General features: G+C 41.2%; 1 protein-coding gene across 2 annotated transcripts in view; it reads right to left on the reverse strand.

Moving 5' to 3' along the window:
• The window catches only part of DNAH11 (dynein axonemal heavy chain 11), a 371,336-nt gene that overhangs the window by 134,019 nt on the left and 211,350 nt on the right, over positions 1–25,967 (reverse strand). For both annotated transcript variants that reach the window (XM_070369750.1, XM_070369751.1), the window contains exons 55-56: positions 12,972–13,133; positions 1,199–1,432 (exon numbers count right to left, since the gene is read on the reverse strand). In XM_070369750.1, coding sequence (XP_070225851.1) covers positions 1,199–1,432; positions 12,972–13,133 — 396 coding nt within the window. The remainder of the gene's footprint in view (positions 1–1,198; positions 1,433–12,971; positions 13,134–25,967) is intronic.

A 25,967-nucleotide genomic window follows, 5' to 3' on the forward strand; every position in this document is an offset into this window, starting at 1 on the left:
TCACCATCTGTCACTGAAGAGCCATACCTTGGTGCATGAAACGAAGGCGCAAAGAAGCAATGGGTGCCTGACCTTTAGAATGTTTGAAGGACATGGCCCGAGAGTCCTTCAGGGTGAAAGGCGCCAACATACGCTCCCCCAACCAGGTTCTACCTTATCTCCAGCCTAGGCACGGACTGTCCACCAGCATCCTTGGGGAGAAAATTGGCCCAATCTCTTGAAAAGCATATGGGCATGCAATCTAATGAAAATACTCTGTAAAGGTCACTGGAGTTTCTTGCTTTGAGGTGAGCACCAGTGAGAAGTATATTTTTCCCCCCTTCTAGCTCTAGGGCCTGGCTGGCCCATCACCAAAGTCTTTGTCTTCTCACATTCTAATTTTTAACCAGTTACAGTGAGGCTCCGGGAGGTGGTGATGGACAGGGAGGCCAGGCGTGCTGCAGTCCATGGGGTTGCAGAGTTGGACATGACTGAGTGACTGAACTGAACAGAGGCAGCTTGGAGCCATGGGCTTTATATAGATCTGGGCTCAAACTCTGAATTCATGGGCTCTGTGGCCTTCAATTCTTTGAGCCTCATGTATAAATTCACATTAGCAACACCTACTTTAAATATTGGGTTTTTCACCATGAAATCAGATGATATGTGTACAGACCCACAACTAACACCCTGTGCTAAGTCTCTTCAGATTGACTAAGGGAGATTAGAGGTGCTGCCCTTCAAGGCAGTGGAGGACGTGTGGCTGGGGATGAAGCTGGATACTATCATCTAAGAGAAATGGTGGCTAAAAGGAGCAGATCAAGCAGGAAACAGCTGTACTTAGGGATCCCAGTCACAGCAACCCTTATCATAGCACCAGCCAAGAAATGACGCCTTCACTCGGGGTAGAGAATCTGAGACCAATGTGACAACAAGCCCAGAGCACTGGGAGATGAGAGGAAACCAGCTGTGCCCATTCCATTCACCATCATGACACCGCCCAGCACAGAGCCAGGCCAGCCAACCAGCTGTGACAGCGTAAGTGGCCAATACCTTTCCAGGCTTAGGAGAACGGGAACTGTGTGTTCTCTGTATCGTTATCTATAGATTTTAGGACCAGGTATCTTACACAAGTGGGTTAAAAAGCTGCTTCAAAAGTAAACATTTTTCAATGTTAAGAGCACAGGTATCACTGAGTAACAACATACCCTGGTCATACCTGAGAGGCTGTGGTTCTCAGCTTCTGGACACCATTCACCAAGTGCTCTTTCTTCTGGGACACCGCTTCTTGTTTCTTTTTCAACAGGTTCTTAAACAGTGATATCTGTTCCAGAAAACTCTTTGGGGTCGTATAGTTGTGTCTTCTCTCATTCTGGTAATACCTGGTACTCATTTCATGTACACTAGTGTGAACGTGGGCCATGAAAAGGCTAATAGAGTCTTTATCCTGGGGCTGAAAATGTACACATTGCAATTCGTATGAAATTCTCTCAAGTGAAAACAAAAATGCCAACTTAAAAAAAAGAAGAAAAATCAGCAAAATTATACAGTATTTATTTTCTAAAAGCCAGCACAACTTACAGTAGATCTAGGAAAACAAGTCTTGCAGAGATATCCACAGGTTTAGAGAGAGGACAAGAAAGTATTCAGTGTAGTCACCTCTTCTTGCCAAGCAGGGCAAAGGATTTACCTGTGCTCCACATACCAAACCCAAAAGCCAAGATGCAACACAAGCGCTGCTTTTTACTACTTGATTTTTATCAAGTGTGTGAAATAGAAAAGAAAGAAGCTGAGACACTGTACTCAGGGAAGTATTTTTGGTGTCATTTTTAAGCTAAGCTTTAGCCAGAGAAAACCAACAACTCTGGAGTCACTGGGAAAAAACAAACAAACAAAAAAACAGCTTAAGCTGAGAAATACACCGTTTTAGAAGAATTTATGTTGCAAAAAAACCTAGAGGGTAAGGTATAAAAGTCACTGCTTGTGGGAGAACAACATACCCATTCTCATTCGGAAAACAAAACAAACGAAAAAGGAGCGACTCTCCTTTGAAGAGTCCCTGGAGAACTCCCCACTAGACACTCTTTCCGTTTTGTCCTCTACGACTTCTGAAGTAGTTAACTTTTTAATTTGTGGAGTCACATCTCCCTCATTTTAATGATTATTTATTGCATTCTGTACAAGATGAACCAGGTTCAATTAATCAAGGGAAGCCTAAAAATCAATTAATATGAATTAAATGAGCTACACCAACTCTTAGGAAAGTCACACATAATTTACCAAAGTGTTGTCAATAACACTCAGACATCTTTGGGGAAATTGCGCACAAGTGGCTGGTGGTGCAGTTAAACGTTTCAAAGCTGTGCCATTAATATCACAGCCAGGGGTGCGAGGAGAGACAGGCCGATTCTTGCTGGAGAAGAACGCCTCCAGAGCAAAGTCCAAACACTCCACTTTCCAACCTCACGGAAAACGCCTGAATGGGTTTAAAATATGTACAGACTGGATTGTTCTGCATATGAAAAATCCACTGTGCTAGTTACTAAAATGTTTTTAAAGCACAAGTTAAATATAGAAGGATACAAATTCTGAATATTCTTTGTTTCCACTTGATCTGAGACATACGTGTATCACCAGTGAATTCGGAAAATAAATCTTTAAGGAAGTAATGCCATACAACTCACATCCCTGCGGGGATCATTTTTTAAAGAATCTGACTGCAATATAAATATGGGCAGAAATTCACTCGTGTCCTGTCTTGTTTTAACAAAGCTCAAAGCCAGCATGTATCTTTCTAAAATAGATAAATATGTCCCCAGCCAAGTGCAACCTCCTTGCAGCAAAGAAAAAAAAAAAAAAAACCTGGCCTCTACCCAACCATGATCCTTATGAGGAGGCTCCTAGGCTGCCCTGAACAGGTCTCTTTAACAACAGTTTCATTTGTAAATCCGAGATGGAAGAAGTGGTTTCCGGTAGAGCTGGAAGAGGCCCGAGACAACTTGTCTCAATGGGGCAAAATAACTATTGTTATCGGGCTTAACAAAATGGCACAGCATGGGAGACTTGCAGAGCCAGGGAGCAGCTGGTTGTAATTCACACTGTTTTTCAGAAAACTCTAATCGTTCCAGAACAGACCTCTTTGATGACTGGTCTTCCCTGCATTCTCAATTTGTCACTTTCTCTTATGATAAGGTCAGTAGTGACAGCACTTCCTGACATTAACAGCTGTGGCTTTTAAAAGGGTCATTGTAGAACTACTAATTGCAGTAATTTCATTAGCATAAATTATTTATTCTGCCATTCATTTATCTCTAATTTTCTTTTGGGGGGCAGGGGGAGCTGGGAGGAGAGGGCTCCTGGTACAGCTACAGCAATGGTGATGCTATGCTGTATTTTTCACTTTTACAGGATGGAGCGAAGAACATCATTCCTGCTACATATGGCCCCTTAATGAAAACTGGTTGATCTCATTTGCAGTCATCTTGCAGCCAATCACGGTGAAGGCAAAAATAAAAAGAAGCTAAGTGCCAGTATCCAGTGACTATAAATGCAGGGTTTCCCCACTAAGATGCTTTGGAAAACAATGCTGGATCCAATGCAGAGTCAAATGCAAAGAAGAAACTGTTTTTTCCTCATATTAATAAAAAGTGTTTAAATTCTACTCTCTTGGTTGGCTCTCTGTAAACACAGAAACACAGATCTCTTCTACTTGGTATCCTGGTTCTCAGGCAGTGGGAATCACTGCCATACCAAGTACCCCAGCCACCTGACTCTTACCACAAATGTCCAGCACATCACTGCTGTTGAAAATGACTGCAAAATTGGAATGAAAACCAATACCTGGAAGCCAGAATGAAATCAAACCCTGTAAGTGCTGCGTAAGATTTTACACCTTCTCAAGACTAGCAAAGACGACTATTTACATTCAGTACTTTAAAATTCAGTTCCAGAAGTAATTGCATTCAAGTAACAGAGCTAGGGGAAAAGGCAATGGCACCCCATTCCCGTACTCTTGCCTGGAAAATCCCATGGATGGAGGAACCTGGTGGGCTGCAGTCCATGGGGTCGCGAAGAGTCGGACACGACTGAACGACTTCACTTTCACTTTTCACTCTCATGCATTGGAGAAGGAAATGGCAACCCACTCCAGTGTTCTTGCCTGGAGAATCCCAGGACGGGGGAGCCTGGTGGGCTGTCGTCTATGGGGTCGCACAGAGTTGGACACGACTGAAGCCACTTAGCAGTAGCAGTAGCAGCAACAGAGCTAGGAGGGGCCAACGAGGGCAGATGAAAGGAAAAAAGTTTTCCTTTCAAGTTTAACTTGGGATAATTTTGTAACATATAATGTCATATATCTATCATAGTTTTCCTCAGAAAATATTTCTATATTAATTTTTCACAGCTTTACTGAAGTATAATAAATATATAAAAACTGGACATATTTAACTTATTTTTAATAATTGTGAAATTATTGATTTTCAGTAATTCCACAGCTATTATTTGTACTTTTTAGTTCTTTTGGGAGCTGGTCAATCTATTAGAAACTGTGGTTGCAAGGCTGGTTTATTAAATAACAAAAATTGAATAATGCACAAAGTGGCACAAAAATCTTTGAGCTCCTCTGCTGATCTCCTCGTGGTGCTAATGGACTCTCGGGAAAATACTGTGGAGGCAGTCAGGGACGTGGGGTTTGAATCCTGAGACCTGGTGAGAGTTTCACTTCTGTCAAACTGGGCAAGTTATTCCTCCTGCCACAAAATCAAAAGCTAGACATTCCTCACTCCTTTTGACTCTGCTGCTTCTCTTCCTTTCAAGCCCTCCTTTGGAAAAGGCAAACATTTGTGCAATAGTCCATTCCACTGTTAGCACGTGTTTTCATTTTTGTCTTAAGTTTAGAGACCAAGCCTGGGTTAAAGGCAAGTTGAAGCCCAGCACAAGCTAGTAATCTTCCAGATGAGCTTTTGATCCTTGGAGGTAGCCTTCCATGGTTCACTGACAGAATATTAAAACAAAGAAGCAATTGAGGTCTGAGGGTGTGAGGAGGTAAGACGGAAGCCAAGCCAGCTAAACATCTCTCAGAGAAAGAAGTCAAGGGAGGAGATGGTTCTGGCGAGACCAGTGAAGAGGAAAGTCACAAAACGATAGCTAGGAGGGACTGATGTTCCTGTGTGATTCAGCTAAACTTTCAACTTAATAGCAAGTGCAAGTTCCTGGGCAGCTGTGAAAATCGGACCCTCCTTTCCAGGTAGAGGGGATTCCTAAGTTTTCATTCTAAGTTTGCAAAAACCCTGGAAAACAGCATTCTATTGCTTTTTGCAATTCTACTGTAAACTTAATTAACATGCACAGAGCAAGAAATGTATGGTCGGCAGTATATTAGTGCACGTGTGCAAAGGAGGAAGGGGGCTGAAGAATGGGGAGTATATTAACCACCACCTGGGCCTTTTCTCATCTGTTTGAACACAGGCTTAAGCTGGTATGAGATTTAGGCAGATTCAGTAAGAATTTGGTTACATTTGCTTTTGTCTTGATCTTTTAAAATGATACCAGTATTCCTCAGAAAAAGGATATTTTTCACAAATTCACAGAATTTTTCTTGCACAGGGTTATCAACTGAATAATCCTCACTTTATTTCAAAGGAAGAACTGTGCTAAAAATTATGAACAGAAATGCTACTAACGTACCTCTCACTAGCAAAATAGTATTTACTACGCTTTATGTTTGGTCTAACATTTTAAAAGGAAGCTAGAAACCAGTCACAAAGTCAGTCTTTGAAATACAGCAGTAGAGTAACTTTCGTCTTTTAGGATTTGAAATAGCCCAGCTGGAATTCCATCAGCTCCACTAGCTTTGTTCGTACCGATCCTTCCTAAGGCCCATTTGACTTCACACTCCAGGATGTCTGGTTCTAGGTGAGTGATCACACCATCGTGATTATCTGCATCATTAAGATCTTTTTTTTGTATAGTTCTGTGTATTCTTGCCACCTCTTCTTAATATCTTATTCTTTGGTTAGGTCCATACTGTTTCTGTCCTTTATTGTGCCTATCTTTGCATGAAATGTTCCCTTGGTAGCTCTAATTTTCTTAAAGAGATCTCTAGTCTTTCCCATTCTACTGTTTTCCTCTATTTATTTGCAATGTTCACTCAAGAAGGCTTTCTTATCTCTCCTTGGTATTCTTTGGAACTCTGCATTAAAATGGGTGTATCTTTCCCTTTCTCCTTTGCCTTTTGGGTCTATCTTTCTCTCAGCTATTTGTAAGGCCTCCTCAGGCGACCATTTTGCCTTTTTCCATTTCTTTTTCTTGGGGATGGTCTTGATCACTGCCTCCTGAACAATGTTATGAACCTGTCTCCACAGCTCTTCAGGCACTCTATCAGATCTAATTCTTTGAAGCTATTTGTCACTTATACTGTACAATCGTAAGGGATTTGATTTAGTTCATACCTGAATGGGCTAGTGGTTTTTCCTACTTTCTTCAATTTAAGTCTGAATTTGGCAATAAGGAGTTCATGATCTGAGGCACAGTTAGCTCCTGGTCTTGTTTTTGCTGATTGTATAGAACTTCTCCATCTTCATGTACAAAGAATATAATCCATCTTATCTCGCTATTGACATCTGGTGATGTTCAAGTGTAGAGGTGTCCCTTGTGTTGTTGGAAGAGGGTGTTTGCTATGACCAGTGTGTTCTCTTGGCAAAACTCTGTTAGCCTTTGCCCTGCTTCATTTTGTACTCCAAGGCTAAACTTGTCTGTTACTTCAGGAATCTCTCGACTTCCTCCTTTTGCATTCCAGTCCCCTATGATGAAAAGGATGTCTTTTTTTTTTTGGTGTTAGTTCTAGAAGATCTTGTAGATCTTCATAGATCTGTTCAACTTCAGCTTCTTTGGCATTAGTTGTTGGGAATAGACTTGAATTACTATGATATTGAATGGTTTGCCTTGGAAACAAACAGATCATTCTGTTATTCTTGAGATTGTACCCAAACACTGCATTTCGGACTCTTTTGTTGACTATGAGGGCTATTCCATTTCTTCTAAGGGATTCTTGCCCACAGTAGTAGATATAATGGTCATCTGGGTTAAAGCCACCCATTCCAGTCCGTTTTCGTTCACTGATTGCTAAAATGTCGATGTTCATTGTTGCCATCTCCTGTTTGACCACGTCCAGTGTACCTTGATTCAGGGACCTAACACTGAGGTGCCTATGGTATATAGTTCTTTCCAGCACCGGACTTTCCTTTCACCACCAGACACATCCACACAACAACGGGCGTTGTTTCCACTTTGGCTTAGGCTTTTCATTCCTTCTGGAGTTATTTCTCCACTGAGCTCCAGCAGCACATTGGGCACCTTCCAACCTGGGGAGTTCCTCTCTCTTTCAGTGTCCTTATTGTTTTTTCATGCTGTTCATGGGGTTCTCAAGGCAAGAATACAGAAGAGGTTTGCCATTCCCTTCTCCAGTGGACCATGTTTTATCAGAACTCTCCACCGTGACCCGTCTGTCTTGGGTGTCCCTACGCGGCATGGCTCACAGTTTCATTGAGTTGGACAAGGCTGTGATCCACGTGATCAATTTGGTTAGTGTCCTGTGGTTGCGTTTTTCATTCTGTCTCCCCTCTGATGGATGAGTATAAGAAATTTGTGGAAGCTTCCTGATGGGAGAGACTGGCTGTAGGGAGAACTGGGTCTTGCTCTGGTAGACAAGGCCATGTACAGCAAATCTTTAATCCTATTTTCTGCTGATGGTTGGGGCTATGTTCTCGCCCTGTAGTTTGGCCTAAGGTCAAACTATGGTAGGGTAATGGTGACCTCCTCCAAAAGACTCATGCCAGCATGCTGTGCCTCCCAGGACTGCTGCAGCCAGAGCTCTTGTCCCTGAATGGGACAGTGCTGAGTCTTGCCTCCATAGGAGACACTCAAAGACAGATCTGGCTCAGTCTCTTGTGGAGATCACTACTTCTTTCCTTGGGTCTTGGTGTGCAAAAGGTTTTATTTCTGCACTTCAAGCATCTCTGGCTGGTATGAGGTTTGATTTTAAAGCGATTATGCCCCTCACCCCTCCTATCATCTTGTTGGGGCTTCTCCTTTGCCCTCGGACATGGGGTATCTTTTTTGGTGGGATCCAGCATTCTCCTGTTGATGGTTGTTCAGCAGCTAGTTGCAATTTTGGTGTTTTCACAGAAGATGAGTGCACATCTTTCTACTCAGCCATCTTGACTCACTCAATATGCCAATAAATTTGGAAAACTCAGCAGTGGCCACAGACCTGGAAAAGGTCAGTTTTCATTCTAATCCCAAAGAAGGGCAATGCCAAAGAATGTTCAAACTGCCGTACAATTATGCTCATTTCACATGCTAGCAAATTCATGCTCAAAATCTTCCAAGCTAGGCTTCAACAGTACGTGAACCAAGAACTTCCAGATGTACAAGCTGGATTTAGAAAATGTAGAGGAACCAGAGACCAAATTGCCAACATCTGTTGGATCAAGAAAATGCAAGAGAATTCCAGAGAAACATCTACTTCTGCTTCACTGACTATGCTAACATCTTTGACTATGTGGATCACAATAAACTGTGGAAAATTCTTCAAGAGATTGGAATACCAGACCACCTGACCTGCCTCCTGAGAAATCTGTTGCAGGTCAGGAAGCAACAGTTAGAACTGGACATGGAACAACAGTCTGGATCCAAATTGGGAAAGGAGTACATCAAGGCTGTATATTGTCACCCTGCTTATTTAACTTATATTCAGAGAACATCATGAGAAACGCTGGGCTGGATGAAGCACAAGTTGGAGTCAAGATTGCTGGGAGAAATATCAATAACCTCAGATATGCATATGACACCACCCTTATGGCAGAAAGTGAAGAGGAACTAAAGAGCCTCTTGATGAAAGTAAAAGAGGAGAGTGAAAAAGCTGGCTTAAAACTTTGCATTAAAATAGCTAAGATCATGGCATCTGGTCACATCACTTCATGGCAAATAGATGGGGAAACAATGGAAACAGTGAGAGACTTTATTTCCTCGGGTTCCAAAATCACTGTGGATGGTGACTGCAGCCATGAAATTAAAAGACAATTTCTCCTTGGAAGCAAAGCTATGACAAACCTAGACATCATATTAAAAAGCAGAGACATTACTCTACCAACAGAGGTCTACCTAGTCAAAGCTATGGTTTTTCCAGTAGTCATGTATGGATGTGAGAGTAGGACTATTAAGAAAGCTGATCACTGAAGAATTGATGCTTTTGAACTGTGGTGTTGGAGAAGACTCTTGAGAGTCCCATAGACTGCAAGGAAATCAAACTAGTCCATCTTAAAGGAAATCAACTCTGAATATTCATTGGAAGGACTGATGCTGAAGCTCCGATACTTTGGCCACCTGATGCAAAGAGCCAACTCGTTGGAAAAGACCCTGATGCTGGGAAAGATTGAAGGCAGGAGAAGAAGGGGGAGACAGAGGTTGGATGGCATCACTGAGTCAATGGACATGAGTTTGAGCAAGCTCCGGGAAATGGTGAAGGACAGTTAAGCCTGGTGTGCTGCAGTCCATCGCAAAGAGTCGGACACGACTGAGCCACTGAACGACAACAAAAGGAACATAGTATTTTCCTCCTTGAGTGGACATGTTCCCAGACCAGTTTGGGAGATGGCAGGAAAATATGCCATTCTGATGTTGCCAAATCTTCAACAAGTTTTACATGGAAGGGATGCCAGAATGTGGAATAAAGTCATTTTCTTGACAATGCTGATGATACTCAGCTTGTGTAACTATTTTGCAGTATCTCAGCAAAAGGACAGAGCATTTTCACTTGCCAGCTGGAGGATATGCCTGAAAAGGATGATCTCCATCTTGCTGAGATCCTCTTTTCTACTCCTTTCAGAGCAAACTTCACCCCTCAGAGAGCTCACCTTCTCATTTCCATTCAATAATCTCTCTTTTCATCAAGCCTTGCTTTAAAGTGTGTCAATTATTCATCTTGACTTAAAAAACCAAAAGCATCACTTATCTTTTAACACCTGTTTCTCTTGCCTTTTCCCCTGAATTTTCCTAACTGGGACCCATAGACTTCTCAATAAGCCCTGCTCCCAATTATCATTTTCAAACTGATTCCCAGGCACAGCCAGAGGGTCGCCCCTCCCTCCATACACTGTGTCTTCCCGTCCCCGTTTCCAAGGGTCCTGTGAGGTGTGTTTATGGACACAAAGTCATCAGCTAAATAGCTGGTGATACTCAAGTGTCAAGCTATGTGGTCATTCTGTCAGCTGTCACTTGAGTTCAATGCCAGGTAACAGGAAAGTAGCACAAACACTTACTGAGAAGCAATCAGCCCACACCCCTGGGTTCTGAGTGTGTACTGACTGAAAATTACATGTCAACGCACACAAAACCACTTGCCTTGAATGACTCCTTTCTCTGTGGCTAAAGCAGGGGAGGGTCACCTTTGTGTAAGTACCTTACAGTCAGCAAATGAGGTCAATAATTAAGAAGTGCCTAAATTATGCTGATAACTCTCCTTCTTAATGATCAAAATTAAAACTAAGAAATTGATCAAATTAGTATTCATTTAAAAAATGTAAAAGCTGTTTCTGACCTCTACTGAAAAGGCCCCACACATTTTTAGAACATGGACACGTTGCACTCTGAATTATAATTATTGCTCCTGAGCAACAAATTAGGAAGGTGGGAAAGTTAAATAGGCACGCAGCACTGGGATGAAATCGTCTGGCTAATTTGTTTCCAGGCATAATTCGGCGCCACAGAAATGGGAAAGTGCTTTTTGAATTCTTATTTGGCACTCAGCATCCTATAGGAGGCATCGTGATACCACCAAATAGAGCTGAGCACCTGCCAGGAGCCCTCTGGACTTAAAGCAATGCAAGTCCCGCCACAACCAGCAGATGTCAATGGTCACTGGCGTATTCAAGCTCCTTCAGGAAGAGCTGTCTCCCTCATGGGCAGGAGAAAACCTGCATCAGAGCAGCAAAGGCAAGAGCCTTAACGCACTGTCCAGACACTCGGTTAAACCTCGTTTCCTCCTGTTTGGGAAATGAACATTAAGAAGCCAAGCACACTGTTCCTTTACTCTTCCTTACCAAACCAGCCTGGTCAAACGAACTGGATAAAACAGATTTTTGCTTACTAAAGGATACATGCTGGCTCTCTCCCTCTAGTAATTTAGTGTTCTGAACCCTCTTGTAATTATCAGAAGACAAAATAGTGACCTATGTAATTCCAGGGATGCGGTGGACCTAGCATTAGCTGAAGACATTTGTGTTAGTAGCTGTGACCATTCTTTGTGATCATATTTAAGGATGGTCTTCTGGATTTTAAAGTATAAAAGACTTCTGATAGATTGAACGCAAGTGTTAGTCTCCATTAAGCGGGGTTCCTTTGACTCTTCAGAAGACACATCATGGGGAGAACAGCATTTCAGACAGAAATCAATCGATCCTGTGATGGCACACTACTACTCTGTTCATGAGAACAAATTGACATATATTTCCCTCAATGTAAGAGGGGCTTTGCAGTGCTTCCTGGCCAGTGGAAAACAGTGACTATCACTTAAAACAGCAGAACGACACAGTAATATTACTCTCTCTTTACCCCCCAAATCCTGTTGGTGTTTTAAAGGTCTGGGTAAGTTCAATGTTAGGGGTGAATATAGAGACAGGCAAGAGAAAGAAATTTCTGGCTATGGAAAAAAAAACAGTGAAATAGAAGAGTCCAGGTTTTTCATTTATTTATAGAAATGTTTTAAGTGTGTGTGTGTGAAGACAAGAAACTGAGAGAAGGTATTTGGATATCTTAAATTCTGTCATATATGTCTTTAATATGTTGCATGACAGTTCTTCCTTGGCAATCTGGCACTAAATAGTTAATAAACTTTAGGGAAAAAAAAACATAAGATAAAGCTTTATATATTATGTATATAAATATAAATATGCAGTAAAGCTAGCTGTATTACAAACAATTCATTAAACAAGTAAAAATGCCCAGATTTCTAACCATCTGGCACCAGAAGATGTACTATGAACAAAATGTGAAAGGATGGCTTTGGAAAAACAGCTCTTAGACCTCTGGGAGCAAGGGAGGCCACAGCAGGCTGCCTGCTCATGGTTTCAACCGGTAACGGACCTCACTCCTTATGTATCCCCAGTCTTGTTTGTGGCTCTGAGAAGCCCTTTTCCTGTCTGACTTATTCTAGGCATCCTTTCTCCTCAACCCTCCATGGAATTGGAAGACAAAACTCCCTAGGAAATGTTCACAATCACCATCCTTCCAAACTACCTAATCAGAAAGATGCTCGCTTCACACACAGCTTAATTTCTAGGAGGTCTAATGATTCCCTCATATCCGCATTTCTTTTTCTCTTTGAATCTGAATGAAGTTTTGTTTGTTTTGTTTCATGTGACCATTTGAAAATGCAATAGGAGGTGGAAATTTCATCATGAGCAAATGATATACATGGACCCATAAAACAAAGAAGCAGATACATTATACGACTTAATGATTACTAAATCCATGGGGGCTGATTTTTCACCTAGCAATACCATAAATGAGAAAAATCATAAAAGCACCTTACTTTGTTAAGATCAAGCATTGCATAGCTATGAGTGGCTACTTTTTTGTTTAGGTTTCTAGTTGTGGATTTAAAGGATTTATATACAGTAAGCCCCAGTTATGACTCAAGTCATATCCAGTTATGACTCAAGCAAGTGATGATCCTGACCTTTGGTGAGTCCCTGGATGAGTAAGAACTTGATCGCATGCTGTGTGTGTGTGTACACATCTCGACTGAACACTAAAAGACCAGTCACTATATTCCATAGAATGTAAACTCACAAGGATGATATTATCATCTTAAACAAGGACAATTTTCTGCTACAAGGTGTATTTTGGAAATTATTTACTGAGGATTTGGGTCAGAGTGTGCGAGTACATGAGTGTTTTGAGAGAGAGAGAGATTGGAGGCTGACACAGCATACCTCAGTTCCCTTGGTTTCCTCAATGAACCTCCTGCTGACTGTGACCAGAGCCTCCTGGGGCCAAGCATGGAACCAGTCAACAGCCGTGCAGTTAACCAGGGCTGGGAACTTCCGAGCTCTACTTCTCAGCGTGTGACCAACCGGAGAGAAACACAAAATGATCTGTGGAGACACGGGGGCAGGGCAGAACCAGGAGGGTGATGAGTGAGCAAAGAATTACACTGAGACCCTGGACAATGAAAGAAAGGAGCGCAGCCAACCGTGACATTAAAGCAGCCTAAAGCACCACAGAGTGGAAAGCAACATTAGCCTCCCTGCTAATCAAAGTACACAGGACCCCATTGGACATACAGAAGTACTGCTGTGTGCTTTCCTTAAAACCAGTCCCTCTCCTTCTGAACATTTTTGATGATCATCATATATAGTGAGAAATTCATTCTTTTCTATTACACAAGTCACATTATGACAGTAAAAAATAAAAAATTAAAAATCAAATCTCTGTGATAATACCAAGACTTTCATCTTCTGGCTCCTATTATGTAATTCAGCAGGCTCCTTAAAACTGTGTATAAGATACTTTTAAGAAAACAACATTTTATCATATTGAATACTTTGTTCCCATTTAAAATAAAATACATTCACTTGAGTTCATACTTAACATTCTTAAAAGAGTAAAAAGATCGGTTTATACGTGATCCCAATGAGAAATTTATAAGTTTGCAAAGTTCTATTTAAGTATTCAATGACTTAAGAGTTCATTTAAATCGGGAAGTTTCCACCTTCTCTTTAGTGACTCAGGGCTGCTGCTATCAAGAGTACCTGAGTTCCGGCTGAGACACGTGTCCCCGGAGCTCAGTGAGGCAAGCAGGTTGTCAGGAGGCGGGCGGGTCTGAAATCCCTCCTGGGATCATCAGATGTGGCGCTCTGTGTGTGTACTGGCACAAAGGAGGTGCTTACGAAGCTCCCTTTTGTGCTCTGCCTTCTCTCCCAGGTCACTGTGGACTTGAGGGCACTGGGGGCACTGGTGCCAACTGGGATAACATCTGAGGACGAGACTTGGATTTCTGTTTTCTAGGCACAGCTTGCACTTGATGACATACACAAAGCTCTGCAGTTCTCTTAATGAAATCTCTCACATTTTGAGATCAGGCATCTGACAAAACCATTTTTCATGAAATATGATTTTTCCCGCATTGCATTTTAAACTTCATGTCATAAAAGCCATAATAATACGTGAAACCTTATATTCCCATTTAATAGGTGCTTTTACTCTGTTAATTTTATATACTATGGCTCTTCAACAACTTGAGATGAATCCCAAGATCTTAAGTGATTTCCAACAATGCATAAGCTGGCTGATCATTTATTTTTTTATATTCAAGAGTCTAATTACAAGTCTAATGACTGCTCTAAAATTGCATGTCCTCAGGAACAAGCCTCAGTTACAATGCAGAATTTTTCACTTAAAATTGAGATTTTAGATTTCTCCTCTCAGCCTTGACTCCCTAAACAAGAATATTTTTCTTTAATGTCCTCCAAGTTGGTTTTTCACACCCAACTTACCTCTCATTCATGACAATTTTGGAAACTTCATTTATATGTAATTTTAACAAAGACAGAGGAGAGGGAAGCTCATTTGAGTTACTAAATATTTCCATCACTTCTACACTTGCTATATTTCTACATTTATTACTGGCATACTATCAGGTCTTAAAAGTGTGTTAGAAAATAAAAAAAGAAAAGAAAAAAAGTGTGTTAGAAAACAAAGCATCTGAATCATGTCTGGTTAGCCTCAGGAAAAAATACTTTGAGTAAATATCACTAGATATGCCTTATTTATTGGAAGATAATATAGAATGCTGATTAAAAAAAAAAACTATTTCTTTTTCTACAATTTTACAGTTGAAGATATTTTTTTCCCCTATGTTATTTATTGTGGCTTAAATAAGGAGGCTCACAGTACCATTTAAATTTCACTTGGAGGGCAGGGAACAGGAGACTGGTAGTTTTCACAGTTAAGAGTTGGTGAGAAGTGCAAATTCTTGGATCTAATCCAGACTTGGGAATCAGAGGACTCAGGCCTCTGGGTGGGGCTTGGCAAACTGTGTTTGCAACAAGCTATCCAGGTGACTCTGACACCCACAGCTATAACCTAATCATCTGAGATTTTCTGTGGGAATACCTAAATGAAGCATTTACATTTCTAATGCTTTTGCAGTTGGTGAAACATGCACAGAATCTAAATTTTTATCTACATACAGAGTGAAATAGAAAATTTAGAGAATTTTAAATAAATCAGATAATCCTTAATAACCTACATCTTATCCCATAAAATAGACGCTGGGAACAAAATCAGAGACATACGCTTTTTCACAAGTACTTCCTAAGAAGGGAGAGGATTCCGTCCTACCAGCCTGGAGGAGTGCGAGGACTGCCCAGATTCTCAGATCAGTAATTTCCACCTTTGCTAGAAATCTAGCACAGATTCTCTCCCCATCCAGCCTTCCGTGGCAGTGGTCTTATGTCAGGTTTTTTCGAGAGCCCAAGTGAATGTCTGGAAACTGTTGGTTGCTTTGTTCTTTTTAAAAATAGTCTCCACAACTTCAGATATGCTCGAGTAAACTTGAGTTGTTGCCTCAAGGAACTCTGTTGTGGGGGGGCAGGAAATCATCCTATAATGATCCTATTATATTTCTCTCATTTCATGAAAGATTAACATAGTAAAGGACTGATAAGAAATAAGACAAATAAATGATTAGAAAAAAGGGTGTAATATCTATAATTTACCCTTTCAGTTCTGTTGACATATAATTGACAAATAAAACTGTAAGATATTTAATATGTACAATGTGACAATTTATAAACAGACATTGTTAAAGGATTCCCCCATATTAAGTCAGTTACACACCCTTCACCCCCTATGTGTACTTTTTTTAGTGAGAATATGTAAGCTCAGCAAATTTCAACTATACAATACAGTATTATCAACTATGTGTGGGTGTTAGTTGCTCAATCGTGTCTGACTCTTTGCGACCCCATGGACTGTAGCCCACCAGGCTCCTCTGTCCATGGAATTTTCCAGGCAAGAATACTGGAGTGGGTTGCCATTTCCTTCTCCAATTATCAACTATAGTCACCATGTTAATCACTAGGTCCTCAGACCTTCTTTATCTTGTAACTGAAAGTTTATAGCCTTCTACCAATCTCTCTCCCTATTTCTCTCACCGCTTACCAATCACTTTTCTACTGCTTCTCTAAGTTCTACTTTTTTTATTCCACACATTATTGTTACAGTGTAGTGTTCGTCTTTCTCTGTCTGACTTATTTCACTTAGATAATGCCCCCAAGGTTCATCCATGCTGTATTCCCATTGTGTTTGTGTATCCATATGTGACTGTGTAGTATATGTGTGTGTGTATCTTGCATTTTCTTGATTTGTTCATCCCCTTACGGACACTTCAGTTGTTTCCATACATTGGCTACCATGGATAAATGCTGCTATGAGTATGAGAGTGTTTTTGGTCAAATGCTTTTTCTCCATCTACTGAGATGATCATATGATACTTAGCCTTTATTTTGTTAATGTGGTGTATCAGGATGATTGACTTGTGGATGTTCAACCATCCTTGCATTCTGCAATAAATCTCACTTGATCATTTTGTAGGATATACTTCTAATGTACTGTTGAATTCAGCTTGCTAACATTTTGTTGAAAATTTTTGCATCTGTGTATCAAGGATATTGTCCTGTAATTTTCTTTTCTTGTGGTGTCCTTATCTGGCCATGGTATCAGGGTAACACTGGCCTTATAAAATGAGAGTTTCCACTCCTTCTATTTTTGGAAGAGACTGAGAAGGATTGATATTAATTTTTCTTGAAATGTTTGGTAGAAGTCACCAGTGAAGCCATCTGGTCCTGTAAAATATACCTATGAAATACTTCAGTCTACTATAACATGCATGCTAATACTCATTTTATTTTATACCTTTGGAGCCATTATCTGGTTATCCTCTGATGTACATCAGTAGAGACTACACAGGCTAGGGATGCTTAACAAGCATTTCACATACTCTAATGGAAGGCTGCATTATTAAGTTGGCTACCTGAGCTCTTAGCTAACTTCTCCTATCACCGTAAGTGGTTGGTTGGTTAGCATCATGAATACTGAATATGATTGTTCAATGATGAAATGATATTGTTCATGATATCTTAGAAATACAGAAAGAGCTGTACTTGCACCTCCACTGACATACAAAATAGGAAAATACATCTTGAAGTATCCCAGTAATTCTCCCCTTGACACCTTAGACTTTGGGTTTGACCAGTTCTGTGGTAAATAGCTTATAGAAAGGAGAAAGTTTTTGTACTTCTATGCAATACCAATGAGAATCTTAGCTTAATCCTACCATGAGATATTTCTATACCTGCCTCAAAGGAAAGTTCCCAGAGGACTAGTCAGGTTCCTAAAAGGACAGAGTCGGGATTACAAGCTTATAGGGCAGATTTTAAGACTTCACAACTTGTTTTAAGTTATGTGCTACAAAGCCTATATACACTAGAGTTCAGTCTGCGGCTTCTTTCTTTGCAGCACACCTTAAACTGGGAGATTTGGGGGGATCAGTCTCCATCCCCTGAACTGGTGTCATCTACTTCCAAGTACTGAACTTCCTGAAATACATCCCCAGATAGTTTCTCACAATTGCAAATGACCAAATTGGCTTAAGTTAGTTCTCAGCAATGGACTGGAAAGAAAAGTCAGCTAAGAAAGTTAAAAATGCCTCAGACAGCTGTGCTCTTTTCTAAAAGCAAGTTCTCACAAGTAAAACGCAAACCCTGAAATCACCATCTATATATTTTCTACAGCTCTAACATTTGGATGTCAGGAACTTGCTTTTGGTATCCATACCATAGAATTTTCTATTCCCTTCTTTCCCCTCTACACAGGTGTTATGACTCATTTGTAATATCCCCCTTTTCATTGTGCTCTGTAATATATTTCAATTTCTTTTAGATTAGATCCCATGCAAGTACATATTCATTTGTATATCACTAAAGGCCTCAGTCCATTTCCTCTTGTGACAGAAATTTGAATTGCCACCATCACTGTATTTTTTCCAGTTGGTATGTTTATTCTGATATAGAGGTAATCCTCCCACATGTTCACTTCAGAAGCTTCTAGCCATAACTTGTGTTTGCATTTATCCTCAAAGTCTTAGTGTTTTTCAAGAATGATGAAATCTCAATCTTACTGAGAGAATCCTCATAGGAATGGAGGTTTAGCCTAGAAACGAGTCCTCAGTTCGACTGTTTTAATATCACTATCATCTTTATGTATTTTTCTGTACCATCCCCTCACCTAATAACCATCTAACTTCAATTATTTTTATGAGGTTGAACAGCATCTACAGCATGCGCACATTCTACAGGTATTTATATTTATTTTCTTTCTAGGTAACACACAATGAAATGGTTTCCATGACCTTTCACTTGTGAATATTGGTCAGTACAGATTTTTACAAGGGGTAAAAAAATTTTCACTGGAGAGTTTTAATTATTTTATTTTTTTCTTAACTGAAAACCTCTTCAATTCACAAAGTTGTATGTGGAAGCCCAACAGAGCAAAGAGCAAATGCATTCTTGAAGAGTAAAGACAGTAGGAATTTTATTCCCCACTATATTTCCTTCCCACTTGTCCCTGTATACATGAGGGGACGAATCCCTTGTCTGTAGGGCTGGCACTGCACACACTGCCTTCAGGCTGGTCTGCAGCCCCACAACCTCATATAATGGTGGTTATTAAAAACAGAACCTCAGATGCAGATGCCTGAACATCCACTAAATGGGTCCATATTTGAAGGACCCAGAAGGTTTCTCCCTGTGATCTGAGCTGCTCAGTTAGCAGAGTGGTCCCCCTTTTGCTGACATTCTGTGCACAGGAAGTTGTAAGAACAAGTGCCAGTGACGCTGGCAAACCCCACTTCTAGGCATTTAACATATGGTACAGGTAGCGATTCAAATAGGTTATAATGAAAGATTATATGATAAGTGGTGTTGGGACAATTTGGGGGAGAAAAAGAAAGGCCACCTTATTTTGCAAAAAGCAACCCAGGGCGAAACATTAAAGAAACTACAGATCAATTTAAAGAAAATTCAGAATAATATTTTCATAACCACAGAGTATGAAAATGTTTCCTAAAAAGCAAATCCATGAAGAAAAAAATTAAATATATTTAACACTACATTATATAAAGAGCTCCCATAAATCAATTAAAATTCTAACAAACCAAGAGGGAATTGGCAAAGGGTATAATTGGATATAGGGTTCAAACAGTTATTGAAAATAAAAGTGCATTCGAGTTAAATAGTTCACCCCGTATGCCAAATTCTTAGAATCATTTGATATTTTTTTCCCTGTGGGAGATTTTGAAACAAAATGACAAAGAGGGAGGTAGAGAAAATAGAGATGTGAAAAAAAGAATTAGTTCTGAATAAATGCTTTGTATGTGTGTCTATATACATAGAAAGTTGGAAGAAAATAAACCAATAGGTTTTCAGTCATTATCTCTAGATAATATAACTAAGCATAGTTTTTATTTTCTTCATATGGTTCTGTATTTTTTAAAAATTCTTTATAACAAACATATGCTTCTTATAAAAAATGAATCTCTTCTCTCTATATACATGCATGTATACACACATATACATAACATATATTTGTCTTTGTTTACTCACTAAGTCGTGTCTGACTCTCTGTGACCCCATGGATGACAGCCCACCAGGTTCCTCTGTCCATGGGATTCCCTAGGCAAGAATACTGGAGTGGGTTGCCAGTTCCTTCTCCAGGCTCCAGGGGATCTTCCTGACCCAGGGATCGAACCCACATCTCCTGCATTGCAGTAGGTTCTTTACCACTGAGCCACCAGGGTAGTATATGTAACAACATAACGTGTGTGTGTGTGTGTGTGTGTGTGTGTGTGTATATATATATATATATTTATATTTATATGCATACACACACACACACACACATGTATCGGGGAAGTATATATATAATTTAAAAATACAAAACCATATGGAGAAAGTAAAAACTACACACACACACCCATAGACAGTGAATAACTGAACAGATACCCAAAATCTTGTGAAAGAATCAGGGGCAGCTACATACACCAAGTGTTCTTTTCCCCATGCCATCAGATAGCCAGGAAGGAAGACAAGAAAGACGAGTTTTCACGTTAACTAAAATGGCAACCCACTCCAGTGTTCTTGCCTTGAGAATCCCAGGGACGGGGGAGCCTGGTGGGCTGCTGTCTATGGGGTCGCACAGAGTCGGACACGACTGAAGCAACTTAGCAGCAGCAGCAGCAAAGTTAGCAGAAGAGAATGAGCGTACTCCACTCCAGGTGTAAGATGAGAATTACATGGGAAAAGACGCATATACACAAATGTGAAGGAGAGGGGCATCTGACATTGATTCACTGGTTTGCTTCAGCCCGTCCAGGAACACACATCCGGTCATCATTAACGGGCACTGCCCTGCGGGAGTCAGAGGTCATGTTTCACATGCCAACAGGTTCTCACTGCCCCTGCATTGTGAATAGGAAGTGACTTGCGGTGGTGAACACGGGCAATGGGCTGGCAACATCACGTCGTTTAGCCTGACCTGCCAGGCGTGCTCACCAACCCTTGCTGCACATCCAGCTTCTTGTGTTGCCCAGCAAGGAACATACGCAAAGGAAATAATCACCTCATCAGAAATTCTGAGTCTTTAGCACATGCTGCTGAATATCACAATATACTTAATATGGTACTGACACAGAGAAATCCATTAGTCTTAAAAAAAATTCCAAGGATCTGAGGGTAGTACACAGGGATGAAGAGAAGGAAGCTGTGGTTTTCTAGATGAAAGGTGACCTGTTTCTTCACTACATTGTTTCTCCCTCAGGTTAAGGCACTGACCACAAACCTTTCTCAGGAGGTAGCAAACTAAGTGACAAGGCCAAGAAGGATGTGAAATATTCAAGGCAGAGATCTTATTCCTCCTTAGCATTTAAAAAACTAAAAAACCCTGCTACTCATTTTCATAGGGAAGAGATAAATTATCCAATTAGTAATCCTGTGACAAGGAAAAATGATCCGTATCTAACTCCAAAATAAATTCTAGCTAGTACCAAGGTGCATCCTGAGAAAGGTGATGATGAAAAGGCTTAGACAAGAACAGAGGTAAACATAAACACGGTCTCAATTCTAGTGAGGCCTGCTGAAGCACAGAGTCACAGGAAATACAAAGCCAAGTCCTGATGGACCTAACAGTATGAAAATGCAGAACTTCCCTACTGTCTCTGAACTACATGAATCTTACTAAGTTCAAGGAGAACCCTATCATTATCTCAAAAGATGCTGCAAAAGAATTCAATAGGCAGATACTTCCTTAAGAAGACACACCCTGAGTTAAAAGCCAACACAAAATGTAACAGTGGAACAACAGAAACACTTTCTTCTGTCGATTTGATACAATGTGGGAGGAGAATGGATAAATAAAACATTAGGCAAGACAAACTATCATCATCTTCAGGCTATATATCAGCCAACCAACAGAAACCATCAGAGAGGCAGTAAGGTAGCTGACTACAAAATTAAAAATCAACAGCTCTCCTATATAAAAACAATATACCATTAGGAAGCGTTAGGAAGGAAACAGGCCTTCTACAAAAGGAATAAATGACTATTTATCATGAAGATTAAATTCTCTCTAAAATATATTTAAAAAGTTGTTGGCATGATTTCAGCCAAAATTTAAATGGAATGTGCTTAGAATTTGACAAAATGATTCTGCTGTTTAACAAAACATAAAAATATCTAAGGGCAACAAAGAAAAACTAGGTAAGTGCAATGAGACACTAGATTAAAAAAAAGTATAATGAGGGTTTCATAACTCACACAGCACAAAGCTAGAATCAGCAGTAGTATCAAGAAAATGGAATAGAGGATTTGGAAATAGACCCAGTTCATATACAATCTGGCACAAAATAAAAGTGGTACTTTAAATTAGTAAGATAAGAACATATTTTTTTGGGGAAAAAAATTACCCTGAAACCTCTCAGCTCACGCTGTGTCACATATAACAATACATGTATTCCAGCTGTGGCACAGTTTTAACCGTAGACCATGAAAGCATGCAGACCCCAGAATGGCTGCTGCTGCTGCTATTCTAAACCAATGTCCAATTTTATCCATAAAGCCCTCGTGACAAGATCAAATATGCACCTCCACATACTCCCTCATAGGTGGAGCTGACAAGGGACACACTTATGATCAGTAAGATGTCAGCTTAGGGATTTGGGGGAGCTTTGGATTCCTGATTCAGAGAACCCCAAGTCTCCTGTGCCTCTCTTTCTCCTGCCGGAAATACAGACCTCGCTGCACTTGTCATGTGGCCGTGAGGCAGGAGGCATCAGGATGGGTGCTGGCGGGAAAGAAGGGCAGGAAAGCATGGGCGTGTAAAGGGCTTACTGAGCTAGTCTGGACTCTGATGTGGGAAGAGGCTTTCCGGAACTGTTCTTGGAGGTTCTCTTCATTTGTAAGCCCAAATGAGTTCTAACTGCTTCCAGTGACGAGTTTTAAAATCTGACAGAAAAAAATACTTTCCTAAATATGTAAGAAACCCCAAATCCACAAAGGCAAACACTGATCAGTCTACTGTAAAAACTTTAAAAAACTTTTCAGAGTTATAAACAAACCAACAGAGATCTACCACATATATAGGGCTTCCCTGATAGTTCAGTTGGTAAGGAATCCACTTACAATGCAGGAAACTGTGCTTTGATTCCTGGGACGGGACGATCTGTGGAGAAGGGATAGGCTACCCAATCCAGTATTCTCAGGCTTTCCTTGTGGCTCAGGTGGTAAAGAATCCACCTGCAATGTGGGAGACCTGGGTTTGATTCCTGGGTTGGGAAGATGCCCTGAAGAATGGAAAGGCTACCCACTCCAGTATTCTGGCCTGGAGAATTCCATGGACTGTATAGTCTATGGGGTCGCTAAGAGTCGGACACGAATGAGTGGCTTTCACTTTCACTCACAAACACACACACACACACACACACACGTCTTTTAAATATATATATATATTTAGAAGACAAATAACAGAACAGGGAAAATATCTGTCACCCGTATATAAACCTAATCGATAAGTATACATAGAACTCATAAACAAAACCATGTGAAATTCAATGGAAAAGTGGGTCCTTTATGACCCAGCCTCAGGGGTTACTCAGCATCCTTGTGCTGCTCCGTACCCTACTCTGTTAGCTGAAGCAGGGATAAGCTCACTCAGAGCCAACAAGAGGGGCCTAGATCCCACCTGAGAATGAGAAGAACATCAAAGAATTTGCAGGCATGATTTAAAAACCACTACGAGGTGTAACTATTGAACTCAGTAATTTCCCTTCTAAGAATTTATCCTACAAAAGCAAGCAAAGTTACGTGTATAAGACGTCTGTAAAGGATGCTCATTCTAGTGTTATTTATAACAATGGGTATCAAATTTCAGCATGCTTCAGAATCACCTGGAGGGTTTGTGGAAACACAGATTTCTGGGTCCTATCCAGAGTTTCCATTTCAAGAGTTCTGGGGTGGGGCTGGAGAATGTGTACTTTTGAAAAGTTCCTAGGTGATGCTGATTCTGCTGCTCTGAACAACAGACTTGGTTGCTGCTGACCTTCCCACCCAGGGACTGAACCTGTGTCTCTTACTGGCAGGCGGGTACTTCACCGCTAGCGCCACCTGGGAAGTCCGATTAATTACATTACTATCTCAAATTCCATTGTTGTACTCGTTTTCCCATTTCACAAAGAAAATGTGACCCAACTATACCACAACGGAACAAGGAGAAATCTCCAGCCTTGTTACAATCTGGCCAACATATGCTTAGTCACACTTCTGATGGGCAGAACACCCTCTGGGCATCCAAAACTTAAATTCTGATTTCTAACCTCAGACCAAAAATGCTCAGTAAGAACAATGTAGAATCTGAAACAGGAGGGTAGAGAAGAATCACAGCTATTCTATACCTGAACCTCCACAGTGTCAGTCCCTCAGCTGTGTCTGACTCTTTGCGACCCCATGAATCGCAGCACGCCAGGCCTCCCTGTCCATCACAAACTCCCGGAGTTCACTCAGACTCACGTCCATCGAGTCAGTGATGCCATCCAGCCATCTCATCCTCTGTTGTCCCCTTCTCCTCCTGCCCCCAATCCCTCCCAGCATCAGAGGGATGCTTTCCAATGAGTCAACTCTTCGCATGAGGTGGCCAAAGTACTGGAGTTTCAGCTTTAGCATCATTCCTTCCAAAGAAATCCCAGGGCTGATCTCCTTCAGAATGGACTGGTTGGATCTCCTTGCAGTCCAAGGGACTCTCAAGAGTCTTCTCCAACACCACAGTTCAAAAGCATCAATTCTTCGGCGCTCAGCCTTCTTCACAGTCCAACTCTCACATCCACACATGACTACTGGAAAACCATAGCCTTGACTAGATGGACCTTTGTTGGCAAAGTAATGTCTCTGCTTTTCAATATGCTATCTAAGGCTGAATTTTCCATACTGCTGCTGCTGCTGCTGCTAAGTCACTTCAGTCGTGTCCAACTCTGTGTGACCCCATGGACTGCAGGCTACCAGCTTCTCCATCCATGGGATTCTCCAGACAAGAACACTGGAGTGGGCTGCCATTTCCTTCTCCAATGCATGAAAGTGGAAAGTGAAAGTGAAGTCACTCAGTCGTGTCTGACTCTTAGTGACCCCATGGACTGCAGCCTACCAGGCTCCTCCATCTATGGGATTTTCCGGGCAACAGTACTGGAGTGGGGTGCCATTGCCTTCTCCAAATTTTCCATACTAGTATTTTCAATTGGCTTTCTGCCATGAGTGTGGTGAGGTTTCTTGTTCTAATACTTCATCCTTCCTGCTGCTGTTACTTGGTTACATTATATCCTTGTGCCTATACTATGGCATGGAGTTGTCTCTGGATTGAATCTCAGATCATCTGAGTGACAAGCCTCAGCTACTTGCCCTGAAGTACTAATATAGTATCACTTCCTCAACTCAAACTCCTCCTCTGCTCCTTTAATGATTTACAAAACACTTGTGGTTTAGTCACTAAGTCATGTCTGACTTCTGTGATGCCATGGACTGTAACCTGCCAGGCTCCTCTGTCCATGGGATTCTCCAGGCAAGGATACTGGAGTGGGTTGCCATTTCCTTCCCCAGGGGATCTTCTGGACTCAGGAATTGAACCCAGGTCTCCTGCATTGCAAGTGGATTCTTTATCAACCGAGCTATGAGGGAAGACCCACCCTTTCCTCACCCCAATTAACTTTCCCAGCCCGATCCACCTGTTTCTTCCAATAAGAACTCTATGTCCCAGTCATTTAGAGCGGTAGTTCCCAATCCTTTTGCCACCGGGGACTGGTTTTGTGGAAGACAATTTTTCAATGGGCCAGGGAGTGGAGGATGGTTTCAGGATGATTCAAGTGCATTACATTCACTGTGTTCTTTTTCCCCATTATTATTACATCAGTTCACCTCAGATCATCAGGCATTAGATCCTGGAGGCTGGGGACCCCTGATTTAGTCCTATTTGTGGTTTCTCCAAATATGTACCATGCAGTCCACTCTTAACTCTTCCAAATGCTATTTCCTCTCCCTGAAAGCTCTTCCCCAACCCAGCGCATCCCCAGGAATTCCAAGCCACACCTGACACACAGCACGCCGCCTTCTCCAGGAGGCCTGCTGCCCTTGGAAAGGATGCCGAACTCCTCTGGGATCAGCATGGCGACACTTATTGGTGATGTCTCGTTTCCTGTAACAGCATAAGCTCTTCAAGGATAGACACCATGTCCAGCTCACTCGGGTGCTCAACCTGCTTAGAACAAGGCCTTGTAGGGAACCAGCATCAAAGGAAACTTGAAGAAGGTGCCCTCCAGACACTCGAGAAAATAT

Source organism: Bos mutus, chromosome 4 (assembly GCF_027580195.1).
Source record: "Bos mutus isolate GX-2022 chromosome 4, NWIPB_WYAK_1.1, whole genome shotgun sequence".
Taxonomy (NCBI): Eukaryota; Metazoa; Chordata; class Mammalia; order Artiodactyla; family Bovidae; genus Bos; species Bos mutus.